Raw genomic sequence first — 20,013 nt, forward strand, 5'->3', positions numbered from 1 at the left:
TTCACCTGGAGCTCTTCTCCTATCTTTAAATGGAGGTGTCCGTAAAATAACGGGCTGAATTTACGTTGACTCGGTGCCCTGGCGTTCAGTGCCCGCTCCCCCACCCTGGGGCGGCCAGGACAGGATCCCAAACCAAAACGCGTGATCCACATGGGACCGATCCACTGCTCCTCCCGAGGCGGGATGCCATCCCCGCCCCCACCCAGCGGCACGGATCCCTCCCCGCCGGCCCGCGCCCGGCCCCACGCGTGGAGGGGGGACAGGACGAGCTGCCGCCCCCTCTCCCCTCCAATGCTGTGGGGTTTTTTTTTTCTTTTTTTAATATGTTTTGGCTGTTGGGAGCGTGCTCGCCGTGGGCAGAGCGGTGCCTGCAGCCAGCGCGGCCGCAGTGAGCCGGCGGGTCAACGCTACCGCCCGAGAGCGGGGAGGGGGCTCCCCCAGCATCCTCTTCTCCCCGGGGGGCTGCCTCCCCTCGCCGACTGAGGGCGGCCGCCGCCTCCCCCCCTCCCCGGGGGGCAGCAGCCGAGGGCCGCCTCCCTCCGCTCAGGGCGGGCGTTGGGGCCGCGGCCACCTCCCCCCTCCCGCCGGGGCCGGCCGAGGGTGGGCGCGCAGGGCCCGGGGGCTGCTGGCGAATGAGTGCGGCTCGGCGGAGGCTGCGGATGAGTCGGGTGAAGGAGCTGGTGGCTTACTGCCTGCTCCTGGGACTGTCCTTCCCCCTCCTGCTGCTGCTGCCCTTCCTCTGAGATGCGCTGGGCGACGGCTCGTCCCCGCCGCGGGGGGACGGGCGGGAGGAGCCGGCGGGAGCCCCGCTCCGCCGCCCGCCGTGCGGCCGCCGCTAGCAGCAGCAGCAGCAGCAGCCTGAGGGACTGACGCCCCGGCGGGGGACGATGGGGACCTCGGACGGTCTTTGCGGCGGTGCCACCCAGCCTGCGCGGGCGGGCGGGCTGCCTCTCCCCGCGGGGGGGCCCGGCCGCGGCCCCGGCCGCGCTCTGCCCCTACGGGTGTGATGGCGGCGCCGCCGCGCTCGCCGCTCCCTCTCCCCGGCTGACGGGGACGCCAGGCAGAGCCGCGGTGTCGCAGCTCCCCTCTCGCCTTCCCAAGTTAGGCTTCGGCGGCTCGGCGCCGGGGCCGGCGGCGCCTCTGCCCTCAGGCGGCCCAGATGGGCCAGCGGCCGCGGGCACTGCCACCGCAGCCCCCTCAGCGCGGGGCCGGCGGGTCGCGCCTCGCCGCCCTCCCTGAGCCAGCGCCAGCGCCGCGGGGCCGCCGCGGGCCCCTCGCCTCCGCGCCCACCGGGCGGCGGCTGTAGCCGGCGGCAGCTGCCGGCCGCGGAGCCCGCGTTGCTGCAATCCCGCCGCTCTGCGGGGCGGAGTGTGTCCCCGCCGGCTTGCCGTGCGGGGAGGCGGGCCGGGGGCCGGCTGAGATGGGAGAGAGCATGTCCAAGAGGCTGAAGCTGCAGCTGGGCGGCGAGGCGGAGATGGAGGAGCGGGCTTTCCCCAACCCCTACCCCGACTACCAGCCCCACGGAGCCGGGGCTGCTGCCGCCCCCAGCGCGGCGGACGGCCAGCGGGACAAGGCGCCGCTCCAGCCGGAGGAGGAGTCTCTCCCCTTCGGCGCCGACGGGAAGGTGAGTCCGGGCGGCGGGCGGGTGCCGCGCCGCGGCCCACCGAGCCGAGCATCACTCCCGGGGTCGCTCCCTCCCCGCAGGGGCGGCCTCCGCCGGGGCCTGGGGCCCGGCCGCAGCCTCTGGCGGCGCGGTGGGGCGGCCCGCGGCCTGTGGGCGCCGCCGCGGGGCGCCGGGCCGGCCCCTGCCCGCCCCGGCCGGCCCCGGGCAGGACGCCGGGCCGTTCCCGCGCGGCGGTAGCGGCGGCTTCCGGGACTGCGGAGGGGAGAGGCGGGCGGGTGAGCCGAGGAGAGGAGCGGGAGCCGGGCTCAGCCCGGCCCTACGGCTTGGAGTCGGTGACAGTGACTGCTGAAAGCTGTTTTTCCCCGGAACGCGAGTGAGCGCGGGGCCGGGCCTGGAGGCTGCGCTGCGGCTGCCGCCGCGGCGCTCTCACGCCGCTCGCGAGTTGCCCGAGTTTCAGCAAAGAAAGCACACAGAATCAGAGAATGGTAGGGGTAGGAAGGGACCTCTGGAGATCATCTCATCCAACCCCCCCTGCTTGAGCAGGGACACCTAGAGCAGGTGTAGGAAAGCCGGGAAGGGAAAAGATGACCGTGGATCTAGAAAAGAGGAGTTTCTCCTCAGGTGACAGCAACACTCAGGCTTTGGGTGATGCTGGACCATTCTCTCCAAGGCATGTGTTTACTGTCATACCCACGTGTATGGATCCAGGTGCGCCACGGCAGTCGGTTCGGCCCAGTAGAGGGGCTCTCTGGTGGCACTGCACACACGAGTCCGTCCTGCTCCACTTATCTCCTTGACAGCACGTGCTGCTGGTTGGGGAGCTGTGGGTGTTCTAGGCTTTAAGCACAGAAGCTTCTCTGGTTTGTTACCATGCAGGCTGGCTTACGCTGCAGAAGGAATACCAGAATATGGGCCTTCTGTCATTTTAGCCCCTGAGCAGCCTTGTCTTTCAATACTGCGCTGCTTTGTCACGTTTCAGATGAAAAACACTGCACTATGACCTCGCTAGAAGTGCAAATGCACTGGGTGCGAAGCTGACTTTCCTAGCTCGCACGACTGTATGCTGAGGTGAATAAAGGGGAGCCTTTAATCTCTGCTGTGTATTTTCCTGCTTGTGGCAGTAAGGAATTACCTTGATTTACTGATAGGGTGGAATAGGGATGGTGATGCCCGGTGGTGAGGGCAGCATTCTTCCTGATCATCGAAAGAATGAGCAGGACAGCCATCAGCTCACCATCTGTCCGAGGCAATGAAAGGTCTCACTAGTTGTTACAACGGAGGTTTATGAAGCTGTGTGTGGCTAAGCAGAGCACACAAAAGAGAATACGTTGAGGGATTGGTATCTTACTGCTACAGCTAATTGCAGCTGTCAAAAGCAGAATTTGGCGCTTGAAAAGGGTTAAAAAGCAAGGGTAGCTTTGGAAGTGAAAGCTGATTTGTTTGTACAGAAATCCCTATATACTCAGTGCTGGTAAAATTAATTCTTCTGTGAAAGAGAACTGTGATTTCTTTGTATTTTGTATCTGTCTCAGTATATAAAAATATCCAAGTACAGTGAGTTAAGGTATGAAGGCAGAGAGGAGATGGCAAAACAGCTATAGCTATATATTGTTGTTAAATTGGTAAAAAACATACCAAGAACTTTCCTTTAAGGCCTTTTGTAGGCCGGTCATCCTTCTTATGTACCTGCTTCAGATCTGACACTTCATGACCATATTTTTAAAGAGAAAATAAACCTTCATTTACTGCTGATCTAGGTTGACTACAGCTTTCCAAAGTGAGAACTGATGTCAGAGGAAGGTGAACTTCCTTAAATTTTTATTTTTAGGGAATATTAGCTGTATTGCAGAATAGTTTGACTCTAATTTACTTCAGATTTAATTCTTGAATTAATCCAAATTCAGAGACATTCTTCTGCGGCAGAGGTGAAATGGGTTAGTCAATGATTTTGTAGCCCTAGATTCACATTAAGAATGCCTGTCCTGCTCAGCTGTAGATGAGTATGCTATTTTACAGTGGGTGCAAATATTTTTAACCAGCATCAGTGGTGGATGACATTCCTTGTTACTGTGTGGCAGCTGCCAGCTGTTTGTGCAGCTTTGTTCAGAAAATATCTTTGAGCACCTGTCTAGCTGTGTAATTGATAAAAAGTGGTGTCTGGGCTTTGTTACATTCGAAAGTCTGAAGCTCCTCTGGAAGAACAAGTCATCTTCTGTACCATGTTAAAGTGATGTAACTGCACCAACTTTCAGTAGCCTTTGAATTTTTTCAACTCTTTGTATTTTGTAGGAGAAGGCAGATATGTGTGTACATTTTCCTTTGTTTCTGCATCTGCAAAAGCTGAGGAATTGTCCTACATATTTCTGGGCTAGAACGTAGCCATGAATATATTTATGTGTATTCATATTCTTTGCAGCATTTGCATATTGTCAATCCTAGTACTATCCTGGCTTTTATGAGACTTCCTGAAGATTATTTTGGGGTGCTTTTGTTGCTGTTCGTGTTTTTTGGTTTTATGGTTTTTTTGCATTTAACAGGCTCCAGTCCTGTAAGAGAAACATCTTTGCCTGCCTAAAGCCCCAGTGAAGACAAAAGGACTTTACACAGGTCAGGGAATCTGTTCTGTATACTGCTGTACACAATAGCACAAGCTTCCTAAAAATGAGAGCAGCTTTCAGAAGCTCTGGATAATTTCTTCCTCCCATCTGCTGCTGTGTGGAGCGGTGAGCACTGAGTGACTCACGTAATGACAGCTAGAGGTGTGCGGGGCTCTGCCATTGTCATGGAAGGCAATGCATTATTAATTGGATTTCGTAAGTTGCCATGATTGCCATCTAAAATTCATTCGGCTGATAAAAGGACAAGAAGCTCTTCAAGTCATTGTCTGAAATGTGAGACAACTGGGACAAAATCCTTGCTGCATGTGTTTGTATGTATAAAGTACAGTTCAGGAAGCTAGAAGGTAGGAGAGCAGAAGAGAAAACAAAGTTTGGGGCTGCTGATTTGCATTCGTAATAATAGTCACAGTAAACACTGCAGTTATCTAGGTGGGCTCTGCTCACACAGTTGGAATTCACTTTCTCCTAACTAGATTTCTTCACTGTGAAAGTATCATGGACTTGCATTACTTCTGTAACTTGTCTGAGAAAGCTGAAGGTAGTAATTCATCAGGCAGCATTAATTCTAGTTTAATAAGAAACAATTTTAAATATAAGCCTTTGTTTAAAAAACTACAATCCTTTCAATTAAATATAGGTCCTATAACCCTTTTCCTTTTGATGTGGAACCCATAGTGATACCTTAGCCTGAAAAAGTACCTATAGATTTTATCTCAAAGTGGTCCAAAAGTTTCCAAAATGGAATGCTCAGGGAGGCAGAGAAATTAATAGACAGCTGTGGATTCAGAACAAAGGTTATTCCCTAGTTCATGGGAAAATCATTTTGTCTGTTAAGTTTCTTTTAATTTTTAATTCATTGTAATTGTTTATTGGGGAAAGTATTAATATTTAAAAAGCAGGTGTTCTTCCGATAGTTTCCCCCACATTGTGGGCAACTCTACTTATAAACTCATCTATTCTTACATGTGGCAATTTTAGGCTGTGGGCCTGTGCAGGTTGGGAACCAAAGAGTAACTCATCTGAGGGGTATTGTGCTTTGCTTTCCTACCTGAACTGGAGCAGATATAACCTATAGCTGCAATTAATGTCAAGACTCGTTGGCATTGTGTTGCCCATTAGCTGTGGGTGGGGGACCAAGAATGGGGAGGTCTGCGCAGGCTTGCATGAAGCAGGGACAGCCAGCTGTCCTGGCTCAGAAACTGTTTATCAAAATCTTCATGTGATAGAGAGCTCTGAAGCTCTAGTGGATTTCGTGGGGAAGGGAAGGGTGAGGAGAGCTTGCTGGTAAGGGTGGTGATGGCTTGTTCAAGGACCTGGCCCCATGGGTGGCCCACCAATATCAACTTCAGATTGCCCACCATCTTCAGAGCCATCACAGCTCTGTGGCTACATCTGTAGTATAGTCAGGTGTGATTTGGGAGCCATCTTCACACCATCTGCAGGCCAGTGACTTGGGAACCAAAGGCAGGCTGATCTTACCTGCTTGCCCAGGGGAAGCTGGAAGCAATCCCATGCCTAGGCAAACTGATGTGGATTTTGTGTGTTTGCAAGAAAAGCACCCCGGCATCAAGGTGTTACTGCATCCCTGCCTTCAATTTAAGTTTGTCTGGATTTGTTGAGGCATCACAAGGGAGTCTTTGACAGCACTGAAATTGGATTCAAACTTCATCATAGGTCACTAGGATGCCCAAACAGTAACTTCTTTTCGAGGCCAATTCTTTTTTGATAAGTTTTTTTCTGACTTGCCATGACGTTTTAAGAATATTAGTAAAAGGTGGTGTGTTCTGACAAATGTATACAATGTACTTAATCAGGCTTTGTGGGGCGGCTTCTTACAGGAAATGCGTTTTTAAGCTAATGATGCTTACTGGCAAAGAGTATCACTAAATGGGGATACAGAATATTTACTGAAGATTGTTTTTTGGATTATTTAGTGATGTTTAGTTTCCTGGTGCTTTCTCAATTTCCTGTTAGTTCTGATAATTCCTCTATGTGGCTTTTCTGTCTTCCTCCCCCTTTAAAATATCTTTTAAAAATATGTCTAAAGTTCTTTGTGATTGCCTCACTCTTCATTCCCTTCCCTGTGGTATTTTTATGTTCGTCAGGTTTTCTCACTGGGCATTTTAGTTGTCTCACTGAGAGGAGCAAGTTCTCTCTGTTCTGGGACCGATTGCAACTGCTTACACTAGTAGGAATCATACCACTCACTGCACTGGAGGCAAAATTGAACCTTCAGAGCCAGTAATTACTTCTTACCACTTTTTTTTTGCTGGAGGTGTGGGATGGGGTAGCTGCATTTCTTGAGATGGCAACATTCTTGACCATTCCAGGCACCCCATCTCAGGTGCGTGCTATTTTAATAGAGGATTCTGAGTACTGCAAATCATGTTTCTGTTGAAGGGAAATTTGTGTTGCTTTTTGTGAGTCTTGGTTGAAATTGAGTCTAAGAATCAGTTTATTGTATTTCGTTGTCCATTGCTAACTCACAACAGTTAGTGTACACAGCCTGAGAGGAAGAATGGCTGCTTCTTTCCTACAGTGCGCATCAGCGTCAAATGCAGCTTAGCACTTTTCTGATGCTTTCATATTGAAAGCCTCTCCTGTTATTCAGGACAAGACCTTAACTACATGTTTAAGCCTATTTGGTTTTAGTCAACCAGTTCTGAATGAAGATGCTTTCTTAAATCAAAACCCAAGTTCTGATTAATTTGTCTCATGTCCATCCACCCTTTGCTGGTTTCTAGTTTCATCTTGCAGACCTGTGTTAATGAGTTGTTACTCTTGGCTAGTTGTGTGGGCAAATGCAATAACAAGTACTCATTTTCTGGTGAAAATAAACGATGTCTGCAGTCTAACTGCACAACAATGATATGCTGTCAAGTTCAATATCTGGAATATAACTGTGCATCAAATATGTCTATGCATCAAAATAATTTAGACAGTATTGGCTTTTTTTACAACTTGTGGACCACCTTAAAATGTCCCAGCTAGGGTGGAGACCTCTGTGTAGTGAGTGACTTTAAATTATACTCAAAACACTTTTATTTTCTTAGTTTTCAAGAAGTAGCATGCTGATGCTAGGCCACTTGGAGGACCAGTGATTTCCAGTATTGCTCTCTTGCTTTATCAGCCCACGTTTCCCAGAACACAGGATAATGTTCCTTGGTGTCTGTTAATCGTGTGTATTTTTGCTACCAGTAATCAAAAGCTTTTTGATGACTCTGTAGGATATCTAAATCTTTAGGCTTTGGGGTTTTTTGCAGCCTAATCACCAACGAGACAAATACCTCCTTTTAGACACAAATGGATTAGAGGCACAGTCTCACTATTTCTTACATGCTTTAAACAATTCTTTTTTGTACCTTGAATGGATTGTCTTTTAATGCTCTTTTTCATTCCCTCATCTCCTCTGAGGCAGGGTGACGCCTGCATTTAAAGCCTATTCCTGAACTAGCATTTGTTAGCAGTGTAGTAGTTTGCCTACAGCTATTGATTTCTTTCTCTCTTTCACTCCCTTCACCCTTTTTTTCTTTAATTTTTCCCCCACTATTACATGCATGGTACTAGGTGCCAGATCACTGAAAAACAGAGCAATGTGTTCTACAGACAGAAGTGTTTCAAATCATTTATTAAGCATGTGATTTTGCAGAACTGGCATCTGTTTCTGGAAGGACCTAACTGAGTAGTAGCAGAGAACTCTGTTTAACTGTTTCAGAGGCTGGGTGATGCAGTTTCCTAGTATCTGGTATTTTCAGAGAAGAAAAAGAAACTGCTCTGGGATCTGTAGCAGCCTCTTTTGATTTAGGTAAAAACAAAGCAAAGCTTGTTTTCCTGTACAGAAAGGCAGGTGGCTTCCCAGCTGACCTTGCTAGGGTCTGCACGTGGGATCCTACGCCTTCTGGTCAGCTCTTGAAGGAGCTCTGTGGAGGTGAGTGTTGAGACCTCATCCTGCTTCAATAAAACCGTGCTCCAGCGCGTGGGTGTGAAACTTGGCTCCCTTACAGTCAGTGGCAAAGTTCCCAATGATTTCAGTATGGCCAGGATTTCTCATTTCAGTAGAGCTGTGTTGTCCCCAACTCTTCTCCCTTACCAGTGTCTGTCATGTCCCTTGTGCAGTCTTCTATGCAAGTTTGGTTTCTGAGTAAGTCTTTGCTGCATGCCAACTTGAGCTGCATTGTTTTTTTCTCCATGAAATGCACTTTCCCTGAAAGAAACCCCAGCACCATGTTATGTCTCCTGTTCTACACATCACCAACAATAAAGTCACTTCTCCCTGAAATCTCTTTTCTTAACCTGATTTAAACAGAGATAAAATAAGAGTTATTTTACTTGTTTAGTAGGTAGCCCTCTATGTATAGGCCATCTCCTTGCTGCTTTTGCATAACCAATTGCTTCCTCCTTCAGTGCCCCAAAAGGTGATGGGGTAAAATAGAATAGTGTAATGGTAAAATATGGTTAATAGGGTTGTTTTGGGAGCTGGTGGTGACAATACTGGTGTGTTAGCAACTAAGCTCAGGTCTCCAATGTCCTGCCGTGAGTCTGCACAAGTTACTTGGCATAGATGTGTTGGGATACAAATAAATGCTTTGAAAAACGTCAATATCTAACCGTCTTTGACAAAGGCAAATGAGATAATTCACCCTGTGTCAGTCAAACCAGAGTATTACGTCTAATAACAAAAGGCATGCCATAAGGTCTTGTTGCATTGTCACATGTACGTAAGCACTATGATACCTAGTCCAAATGTACATGCTTTATTTTAAAACCTGCAAGACTTCAAGTTAAAGGCTTCTCTTACCCACCAGAAGTCATCATGTAAAACACATACGTAGCTGCTACTTATTGCTGTAATGGAGAGGTAGTTCAGGAAGGATTGGTATTTTATTGTCATATCAACTGCAAGTGAAATGTGCATTTGTTTTAGGAAGTTTTTATTTGCATGGTGGTAGGTGTATTTATTTTTTTTTGTAGTGTGTGTGTCGTTTTAGTGCTGAGTTTACAAAAGATGGTGATTTAAGTTCTTTTTAGGAACCTTACAAATACAAGAAAGCAGGTAGGGGAAACAGGTATTGCTGACAGTGACAGCATAATTTAGACACCATATCATTAGTCCTAAGGTGAGTGATATTACATATATGTTTACATTCCTTATGATTTTGTTGGCTTTAAAAGGCTTTGGATTGGGATATAGCTTTGCATACCACCTCACTGCAATGGGAAAAGTGATGTGGTTCCAGTAAGTCACAAAACAATTTGCAAACCCAAAATATTTGTGTTTTTCTGTACTACTTTTGTTTCATGCTGATAACAAGCCTTTCTTGTTACTGTAATCTGTATTGTGCAGGGTTCTGTTGGGTAATATGGGAATGAACTGTCATTTTTTGTGTTTTGCCAATCTAAAACTTGAACAGTGGTTGGGATGATAATGCTGTTCTTCCTGCAGCAGCAGAGGAGTAATGCAGTAGTTGAATTCCTGGAGAAAAACTGTTTATACTTGTTAAAGATACTCTTCAGGTCCTGTTATCACCCAGTCTGTTGTGAACCAGGAGTAAATGTGATATTGGGTATCAGAGGTCAGGCTTCCTGGTTTTTGTTTTTTCCCTACAGGAATAACAAGTCACCTGCAGAAAGGCTGAATGCCAGCTGGAATCATCCTCATGAAATGAATATGCTTCTCATGAAAATCAATCTGTGCACAACACAAATTAGCTTTATGCTCAGCTGTAATGCTGCCATAAGATTTCTTGAAGGAGGTTTATAAATATTCTAAAGCCACCTTTCAATATTAATTTCTTTATGTAATTAATTCTAGTGCACGTAAGCATCTGTTATAAGCTTGTAGTGGAATCTTATCAAATGAACAGTGACTGTGCTCTGCTTCAGAGCAACCAAAAAAAAAAACCCCAAAAAAGGCAAAGAGGAGGTGGTGGAGGAATAGGTGGGGAAAACTTTGTTGTCACTCATAACTTATTCACACTGGCATAAGCTTGGGAGTAGCTTTGTTTGGGCTGATAAATGTTTGTAATTGTAATCAAAATATCCTTTGACCTATACTTTTCCAAGCACTGACTTATACGTAAGTAACAATTCCCGTTTTAGAGAGAGGGAAATGCCAACCTGAGCTAAATTACTTGTATGGGACAGGAGTTTCAAAGCAGAACCCAGGTGTCCTGATATTCTAGTCCTCCCCTCCTGCCTCTAAGTAGTTTGATCTGGTGTTTGATAAAAAACAACCGGATTTGGTATCAGCAGGTGTATTGTCAGAACATAGATAACCAGACTGCTGTGATGTGCAGTAAGTAAACAAATCAGGAGCCTCTGAAACCTTAGTTCACTCTTGCCAGATAAACTGAATGCTATGCGTGGATGCATCCATGTGGATATCCTCACGCTGTTTCTCCATATGCCTTAGCCTTGGCATAGCTGTCTCTCGAAGGAGAGAAGCTCTGCCCTTGGGAAAGATTGTCCTTTGTGTTGAGACTTCACTGAATTAGTTAAAGGGAAGGGGTGTGTGTTGTGTGTGCATGTGTCGTGGTTTAGCCGGCAGCTCAGCCCCACACAGTTGCTCACGCACTCCCCACCAGTAGATGGGGGAGAGAATCGGAAGGGTAACGCTCATGGGTTGAGATAAGAACAGTTTAATAATTAAAATTAAAAAAAAAAAAAAAAAGCAATAGAAAGGAAAATAACAAGAGGCCCACCTGGAGGGGGTGGGGGTGGGGAACGAACCACCGAAACAAACCACACGCAATGCAGCCGCCCGTCGACCCGACACCGCGCCTCCCCCGAACCACAAACTGCCCCCCCCACCCCCCATACCGGCCATGGTGTCACATGGTATGGAATGAACATGCCATTGGCCAGTCGGGGTCAGCCGCCCCCACCATGGCCCCGCCCCTCCCAGCCTCCCGCCAGCGCGGCAGAGCCGGGAAGCTGGAAGGGTACCCAACCCCCCATGGTGAGGAGAATTAACCCCTTCTCAGCCAAAACCAGCACAGCATGGTACAGTTTCCTACCAAAAAGTTGCTTAATGCCATATTAAGGCCAAAGAGTAGACGTCAGATGCTTACTGTGTTTGGTTGCTACTTCTAGAATTACTGGAGGAGGTTAAGGGAGCTGTAGCTCCTTCCTAGCGTGGTATGTGTGTGACATAAGATATAATGGCATAATTTCCTTTTCCCTCCCTATCCCACCATCATAAAATGGATTTGAACCGTTGACCCTGAAGACTTCTGAGTGTGTCAGAGGACTTGATTGATTCCCGTTATCTTTCTGATTTCTGAATCCATTGAATGGATGTTTGAATTCACTGATTTTTATTTTAAATTCTGCTCTGAACAAGACTACAAAGTGTGTTGTATGTTGAGTAATCAGTTGCATGCTGGCATTCAAGGCCTGTCATTTATCTGAACCCCTTTCTTTTGGGATGTGTTGTAATCAAGCAAGAACTAATAAGCTAGTATCTCTTTCTATAGTAGAACATAATAAATGTAGATATGTTTAACATGAAACTAAGCCTTAACCAATCTGATTTATTCTGGTTGTTATTATTTGGGAGCAGGTTGGGAAAGCAAGTGGTGGAAGGAAATCAAGCACTATTTAGGAAACAGTAGCTTTATTCTCAGTGTAAGCTGACAGGTAGCCAAATTGGATAATGCCCTTTTTTCTGATGACCACTGCGTTGTGACTCTTGTTTTGGGAGGTGGGGAAGCTCTGACAGCTTCCATGTTGCTAGAGACTTTCTGTTCTAGATGTTCCTAGATAACTGAGTCTTAGGTGACAAGTGATGTATGCTTGTGGCTTTCTGTAGATGATGGAAAAAGCACATTCACAAAATATTTTTGGGTGGCACAAAGTCTGTGTACATCACTGTTTTGTCAGTGATGCAATTATCTGGTAATGGTAAAGTTTTTCCTATAGCCCAGAAAGGGAAGAGGTTTTTTTTGTTTCTCCTTCTCTAGCTCCATAGTAGGTAAATTGTTCTATAAGTAATCCTAGACCTTAGGCTCTATTTAAATATATAAAATAGCTTTTAATAAATATGTTAATAGGAAAAGCTGATCAATAAATAATACTCTTTATATAACAAAAAAATTCCCACAACATTTTTGACTGTTGTTTCTGATGTCTCCACTCAAATATAGACTCATTCTGTGAAAGGATTTCCGAATACTCTTTCCCACGGAAGCTAATAGGGCAGTAAATTCTAGTTAATTGACTGTTTCCAAGTTCCATAGGTTTAAGGGAGTAATCAGTAACGCATCATCCCATACAGTATGCTTAATGAGAGGAAAATGGTGGCAAGAGTAAAGTATCCTGTGTTATATTTCATATGTACCATCAGATGTAAACTTTTCTTGGTCAACAGTAAAAGCAAGCAATGAATAAAATCAAGGGTTAGTTTCTTCAACTTCATGCATGATGTGAAGCTGCCAAGCTGCTTTTATTCATCTTCTCTGTGTCTAGCTCATTCTTTTAGGTAGTTGTTCTTCAGTAGTTCACTGCATTTAACAACCTCCTCTCATGATAAAGCATGTCAATTCTAATATTGTTTTGGGGAGAGGAGAGAGCAAGAAGTGAGAGAAAGAGCATCCTATGATTCTTAAGCTGTTTGCCTTCCATGTGACAGTCACAAACTGGGCCATCAAAAAGAGTCTTGGATTTAGGATGAAAACATATTCATGGATGATGACTTGACTTTGACTTGGTTGTCTCAAATATGAGCATGTGTTTTCCTTTAGCTATTTTCTGCTCCATAGTGCCACTAAAGATGTTCAGGGGCCGTGTGATAAGAGCAACCACCTATTACACAGGGCTTGTAGGTTCACTGTGCTGTGTTTGTCCATAATATGGTCTCGGTACCAGGACCCTGCATGGAGTATTTGCCCATGGAGTGGCAGCAGATGGTTGTCTTCTGTTTGCTTCTACTCACCTTTAATTCAGCTCAGAGAAGCTTTGCTTACTGTCTTAAGAGCCTGACATAAGAGACAGCATATAATTACATACTGTCAGTGTCCATAGCTGGTCTTCATGTGACTTTAAAGCATCCCCAGATAATTTAATGTAGACACTAGTAACTTATTCTAATATTTGTTTAGAATACATTACATGGGACACACTTAAGATGAACCACCTTGACACTGCTGATTACTGCATGAAGTATTTATTCCCTAGTCATTTTTTGGTTGGTGTTTTTTTTTTTTTTTTTTTTGCAAACAAGAAAGTGGAGCAGACAGCTTGCATTCTTGGATTCTTTCCTTTTCTGACTCGCTCCTTTTCTCCTGTATTCTGTTTTCAGGTCAGCGCTCGGTTCTCAAAACGGATCCAGGCAAAAATCAAGGACCTTCTGCAACAAATGGAGGAAGGGCTGAAGACGGCAGATCCACATGACTGTTCTGCCTATACTGGCTGGACTGGTGAGAAAGCTAGAATTTGAATGAAGTGTGTTTGTTAAATGGCATAATTGGGTTTATTCACAGGAGGAGGTTCTGATATTCTCACAGGAGCAGCAGAAATACTCTGATAGAGGCATTTGTGTGAGTTGGTTTCTTTTAACTCTGGACGCTTGGTCACTACTGTCTGGAATGACTTGCATCGATTTCAGTGGACAAAGAATCTAGCTAAAGGGTAACTGGCTTTTGTATATGGAGATCTTTATCTTGCAAAAGGAGTGAATTTTTCTAAGGCTAGCTGCTACTCCTTTTGGCTTACCTCTAGGTTCTTTAGTATTCTCTTAAAATGGGTTATTTTCACCTTTTTCTATTCAACTGACTGATAGCAGCTGTCTGATGGTAACAGCATGTTTTAATCATTAAGAGGGTGTGTCCAGGATCTTGGCGCCTTGAAGTCTGGAATATGGATATTTGGCTCTGCATGTTCTGTCTGTACAAAAATAGTAAAATGAACGTGTGAGGAGGGGGAATGTGGAGGTGGGGTTGCAAGATTGTGAAGTACATGAAGATAAACAGGTGTGTGCAAGTGCTCGTTATTGCTAGGCACTGTCATGCATTTAGCATTGCATCACTGATGCTGTCCAAATGTGAATAAGCCCTTCTGATCCTTAGGCAGAGCCTGCAGTTGTCAAGCCTGTGGCCACTGCTCTTCAAGCTGCCAAAACGCTTTTCTGTCTTGGCCTCTTAAGTGCCACTTTGCCGTTACAATGGTATATTCTAATCTTATTCTGTCTATCTTACTCTTCAGACATACTTATGCTTTTAGCATAGCATGTCTGAAGCGTGCCCTGAGGAGATGTATTCTTTTATCTTTGTGTTGTAAGGGGGAGGAGCGTGGAAAAACACTCCAGGCTTTGCCTGTGCTCAGGCTTAATTCTGGCAGTGAAAGGGTCAAATTTCTTTGCTTTCTTCTTAACATTTTGGTACAGATGGTGCTGTGGGTGGATGGGTGGGGAAGTTTTAGACAGCTCAGACTGAAATGGTAGATGTGTTTCAAGGTCTGAAAGTGAGTGGCTGCTAAGTGCGGAAGATCTCAAGTAGTGGGCATTCTCACACTGACATTATGAAATGGCGCCCAGGGAGCCATGTTCTGACACTGTGACTGACAACTGAAGTTATGGCTGATAAACCAGAGCATGCTGAAAATGAGTCACAAGCTAAAAGTAACACAGCCATCATTATCTGAAACAAGAAGATAGATGAACAAGTAATGCAGTCTAATGACAATCGTGTTTATCCATCCTGCTTTCCTAGATCACCGTAATCTCTCTTCCAAGTTGTAAACTTCTTTCAAGGCTTCTGTGGAATTGACTCCTGGCTAAAAATACTTAAATGATCTGGCTTTTAAAAAAACTTAGTGAAAGTAACTTTATTCCCAAACTTGTTCCTTGCAGCATTTTGCTAGTGTGCAAATCAGAAGATAAAAGCAGCGCTGAAAACAACTGCCCTGCTTGTTATATACAAAGTCTAGACAGTGCACTGTCCTGAGCATTGGCTTGAGCTTTGTGAAACATTAAAATCTTGGAGCGCATGCTGTTGGCACGTAACAGTTGTAGGACTCATATTAGAGTCCATCTTGCTTATACACGTACTCTTTGTACATCTAGGAGGAGCCACTTCAAAGGTGTTGCACAAGGAAGGATTGGATGAACTGGGCCTCATGGCTACTTTCTGACCATCCCTTGATCAAGCACAGATACCTACACATTTGTTGCAACATTAAAAAAGGTTACAGAAATCCCAGTAAACAGCCCACAAGTTCCTGTGCCACTGAATTGGGTTAACCGAGCTCTGTGGCTCTCCTCTTGGACTCATCTAGAAAGGCCTGTTCAAAGCCAGTCTGGGGAACATCTGAGGAGGTGCCAGCGCTCTTGTGGTGCTGCTGTTCTTGTACTCCTCAGGTAGCCTCTCTGTGGAGCTAAGTGGGCCTTGTGTATATTTGGTTTTAGTTGTGGCTTAGGAGAGTGCCCTCCCTGTCAGAAGCAAGTCTGAGATGCAGTAGGGTCTGGAGTAAAATGTTTTGCTTCTGCACATGTATGTTTGCAATTGGCTAATAAACACCCACTTAGATGGATTTGTTTCACTTTATCCAGTCTACATTGTTGCAATTTTTAAGGTTTGGTTGGGTTTTGTTTTAACTGAAAACTGTGTAATGAGTTTAATGGAGTGAAGCTTGATATTACCTTCTAGCATCCTCTGAGGACTTTTTTGCTTTTTGGCTTTTACAAACCAGCTTAACTTGTAGTAATGTATAATTTTATTGGGAAATACATTTAAGAGTTATAAAGAACTTGGCAGGTTGAATCCAAAGACTCATCGAAAGATCTTTTTACAAATCAAATGGAAAATAAGTCAATTCATGCATACAATAGATGAGTATTGTACAGTCAGTATACTTGGTTGTATACACACTTGTTAGCCCATGGTTTTGAGTCTTCAGTGATTTCTTCACCAACCATTGGTGCCTGTGTCATGAATTTTCTTCATTCTCTGCAGATTGAGTCTACCATTGGGCTTCAGTCTGATAAGTTTGTTTGGGGTTTTTTAAATTATTTTTGTCACATTCCAAATTGAAATGTAATCAGGATAGGTTGCCTGATACCTTCCCATTTCATAAGCCAGGACCCTTGACTGACATGTTTTGATTGCCCAAATACCTATTTGCATTTACGTTACTGGTTCAGAGGCACTAAAGAGGGGAATATGACTATCTCTTTTTCATGTGGTTGTTCCAGGTATTGCCCTCTTATATCTGCAACTGTACCGTGTCACAAAAAACCAGGGCCATTTGCAGCGATCTCTTGATTATGTGAAGAGAATCCTTCGCAATCTGAATGGCAGAAGAGTTACTTTCCTCTGTGGTGACGCTGGGCCACTGGCAGTGGGTGCAGTGGTTTATCACAAGCTGAAAAACGACAGTGAATCTAAAGAATGTGTTGCCAAGTAAGTGGCTGATGGTGGAAAATGCTGTGCCCTTCATTTGTAGAGAGCATTGTTTCAGTAATGTTAGCAAGTGGAGTTTTGGAGGACAGGATTAAAAAATTGAGACACTTCCTCCCCTGATACATTTTTGGTAGAAGAATACAAATTAGGCTTTATCTTTATTAAAGCTGGCTTACACTTCATTCCCGTTTAGCAGGTTATCTTGAGTCTTCTATCGCTGTACGGACAGGATGTCCTGGATGTATCTGTAGTGCATGCACGTTTTGATTTTGTCACATTGAAGTGACATTTAACAAAAGCCGCACGCTTGTCATCGGCAATATGTAGTGCTTGTGCAGTATGTGATGCTTCCTGTAAAGCGTGGGTCTTAGTTGTGGATTCATTACAAAACATGTACACTGCTGCCATCTGGAAACATCCAGACAGAAACGTAGTACATCGGATTGATATGTAACAAAGATTTAATAAACCAAAGAGGAGGAATTTGCTGAACTGTGAAAGGCTTTAATTCAGTCAGAGCACATGAAGGATAGCCTGAAAAAAATTCCAGCCGCTTTTCAAAGTAATCTAGATGTAACAAATGTCTTGAGAAGTCCCATTTAGATGTAGAGCTTCCTTAGGGAACTAACTCTCCCTTTGCTGGTATAGAGCTGACTGCTGTCCAGGCAAGGGCTGGAAGCACTGGAGCCCTGTGGGGTTTGCATTTGGCACCAGCAATCCACCTGCTAGTAGCCCAGCAGCATGCCTTATGCCGCCAGAATTTGTGGACTAGCCTTGTGTTCTCATTTCCACCCTAGTTTATATTAAGAAATATAATTGGTCTCTTTCTAACCTAGAATCCTAATGGGATTAATCTCTGCTGCTGTTCCTGAATGAATGTTTCAGTTTTGAAATGGGTGGTAGGCTTGGGTTTTTTTTGCTTTTAGAACTGGCAGTAAACTTGAGCATGTCATTTTGGGTGCAGCTAGGAAAGCAGTGTTGCTGTAAGGCATGAAGCATAAGTACAGCAAAATGAGATTAGCAGTAAATCTTCTAGTGTCACCTCTGTTTGGAAAATCATTTCTAGGAGGAGGACTGAAAAGGAGGTTAGTTTGATTATTTGTTCCTTTTCTTCCTTTTTTGTTTACAAATATATTCATGACACCAGCTGAGTGGTACATTATAAATGTCAAAATGTAATCTATGACTGCACTTTTAGCTTTCTATGTTGTGACGCTTTAGTCAGATGATTTGAATAATAAATCTTAACAGTGGACAGTTTATCAGAAAAGAATATAGTTCCAAGTCCAAAGAGTAGTTCCAAGAAAGGAATGATAATATAAAACTTTTTTTGTTTTGTTTTGTTAGTGGCTTTTCTGTGGTATTAGGCAGTAACAGCGTAAACAAGCCGTTGGGGTCAGTGTGTTGCTCCAGCAAGAAGTTAGCACTAACATTTCTGCCAAGTAATAGCTGTTGGGGGTGATCTGGGAATTGAACTTGGTTGTAATCCAGATTGTCTTGCCACCTCCCCCAGTTTAAAATGCAGTTGTCTCCACAGTTTCATCTAGTGCCAATTTAATCACAAAAGATCAGAAGAGACAGGGAAGGAGTGGGCAGGAAAATGGATCTCTGCTCCACCTCAATTCTAATGCAGGCTGTTGGAGTAATAGCAAGGAGTCCCTTTGGAGCAAATGAGAGTTGTGATGGCTAGCCCAAGATATTTTTCCATTGCTAATGGCAAGCAAAACACATGTGCATAATAGCAGTGCCCTTATCAAAATTGAGCTGCTAAACATTTGAGACGTGTTGTCTAGGGAGGGGGAGTGCTGAATAGTGGTGTCAGGGTTTTTTGTTTTTGTTATTTCTCTCTTACACAATCTACAATTAAGGGTCCTTGCTTAGGTGAAATTCCCAGAGGCTCCAGGTGGTGCTCCCTATTTGTTGGAGTAGTTCTCCAGCCTCATCCAGCCCCCACCCTGCACTCATACATCTGTTCCTGTCTGCAAAAAAGAACCTGATAGTTGCACTAATACTTGCCTGGCTCTGGCTCTGTGTTGCCTGTCTGTCAGGGATGGCCAGCATGCAGAGCTCCTGTGTGTAAACCTGGCAGCCAGCTGAATGGTGGATGACGGGGGGGAAGTGCTGGGGCTTCGGTGCTCATTCTGCTTCTGGTTTGGTTAATGGCTTGTGCAATACGTAGTCCAGTACGGTCTCTAGATAAGATGCTTTCCCTCCCCACCTTCCTTGTCTGATGCAGGTTGTTGCAGCTCCAAAGGACAGTCATAAGCACAGATGCTGAACTTCCAGATGAGCTGCTTTATGGCAGGGCAGGTTACTTATATGCCTTGTTGTACCTGAACACTGAAATCAGTCCGGACACTGTCCCACAGTCTGTTATCAAAGAGGTAAGACTCTTTTCTCTCTCCAGTGCTGCAGCATCAGTGATGATGAACTGGAATCACCCCTTCACATAATTCAAGGGATTAAGAGAGGGAGGCTGGAGAGGAGAGGGACCTAGAACTGGGAACTCTGTCTCATCCCTCCCTCCAATCTCTTCCCCCTTTCCCTACTGCCTAGCTGGGACTGAGACAGGCCAGTGTGAGTAGGTCCATGCCTGGCCATGGAAATGGATCTAATGTGTAACTAGTTCTGGAGCATCTGAAGGTGAGAAATTGTTATGAAAAACCTTAAGAAAGAAGTGTGGAAGTGTTTAAGTGAAAAGAAGGAGAATTCAGTGTGGGGAAGATGCACAACCCTTTTGCAGAATCAGAGAAGGCAGGCCTAGAAATAAAATATTTTTATATTAAATTTCTGTTCTTAGAAATATAAGTGATTCCATCATTTAGGAAAAATTCCATTTCTACCTCAACACTCAAGTCCAAATGAATATCATCATCCTATCGCTGTTTATTGTGGCTTATTCTTTACTGTGGTTTTAATCATGACAATGCAAAACCCTCTGAATTAAAGCAAGCAAAACAGACAGAAGGGGTGTATTCTCTTTCTTAGGTAATAGACGCTATTATTGAATCAGGAAAAAACTTTTCGAAGGAGGAACGGAAAACAGACCGTTGTCCTCTGTTGTACCAGTGGCACAGGAAGCAATACGTTGGAGCAGCCCATGGAGTGGCTGGGATCTATTACATGCTCATGCAGGTAAGAGTGTCTTCTGTGGGCTGGGTGAAACACCAGTGATTTCTTGTTTTGCATCAGAGGATCTTATCTTCAGCTTTCATGCATGTGCAGCATTGTGCCGGGTCAGGGTCTCACAATTTGGAGTTGGACTCTGCAGCACAGAACTGTGCAGAGATGCTAGCTCAGACCCTGGCACCAGAAGAAAACTGGAACTCAGGTATCCTCATATTAGAGTGAATTAACCCTTGAGTTGTGGTTCAGA

The 20,013-nt window shown here is 45.1% G+C and overlaps 1 protein-coding gene across 3 annotated transcripts in view; it reads left to right on the forward strand.

The window, feature by feature from the left end:
• Nucleotides 1-483: 483 nt before the first annotated feature.
• Nucleotides 484-20,013, forward strand: part of LANCL2 (LanC like glutathione S-transferase 2) — a 33,374-nt gene continuing 13,844 nt past the window's right edge. The window contains exons 1-5 of one of the 3 annotated variants that reach the window (XM_064443825.1): nt 484-1,624; nt 13,541-13,658; nt 16,430-16,637; nt 18,874-19,021; nt 19,626-19,772. In XM_064443825.1, coding sequence (XP_064299895.1) covers nt 1,421-1,624; nt 13,541-13,658; nt 16,430-16,637; nt 18,874-19,021; nt 19,626-19,772 — 825 coding nt within the window. In that variant the 5' untranslated portion in view covers nt 484-1,420. Of the gene's footprint in view, nt 1,625-4,207; nt 4,232-9,100; nt 9,360-13,540; nt 13,659-16,429; nt 16,638-18,873; nt 19,022-19,625; nt 19,773-20,013 lie in introns of those variants that run through there. The other 2 variants (XM_064443827.1, XM_064443826.1) reach the window with 2 other exon arrangements.

This window comes from Phalacrocorax carbo, chromosome 2 (genome assembly GCF_963921805.1).
Source record: "Phalacrocorax carbo chromosome 2, bPhaCar2.1, whole genome shotgun sequence".
Lineage (NCBI taxonomy): Eukaryota > Metazoa > Chordata > Aves > Suliformes > Phalacrocoracidae > Phalacrocorax > Phalacrocorax carbo.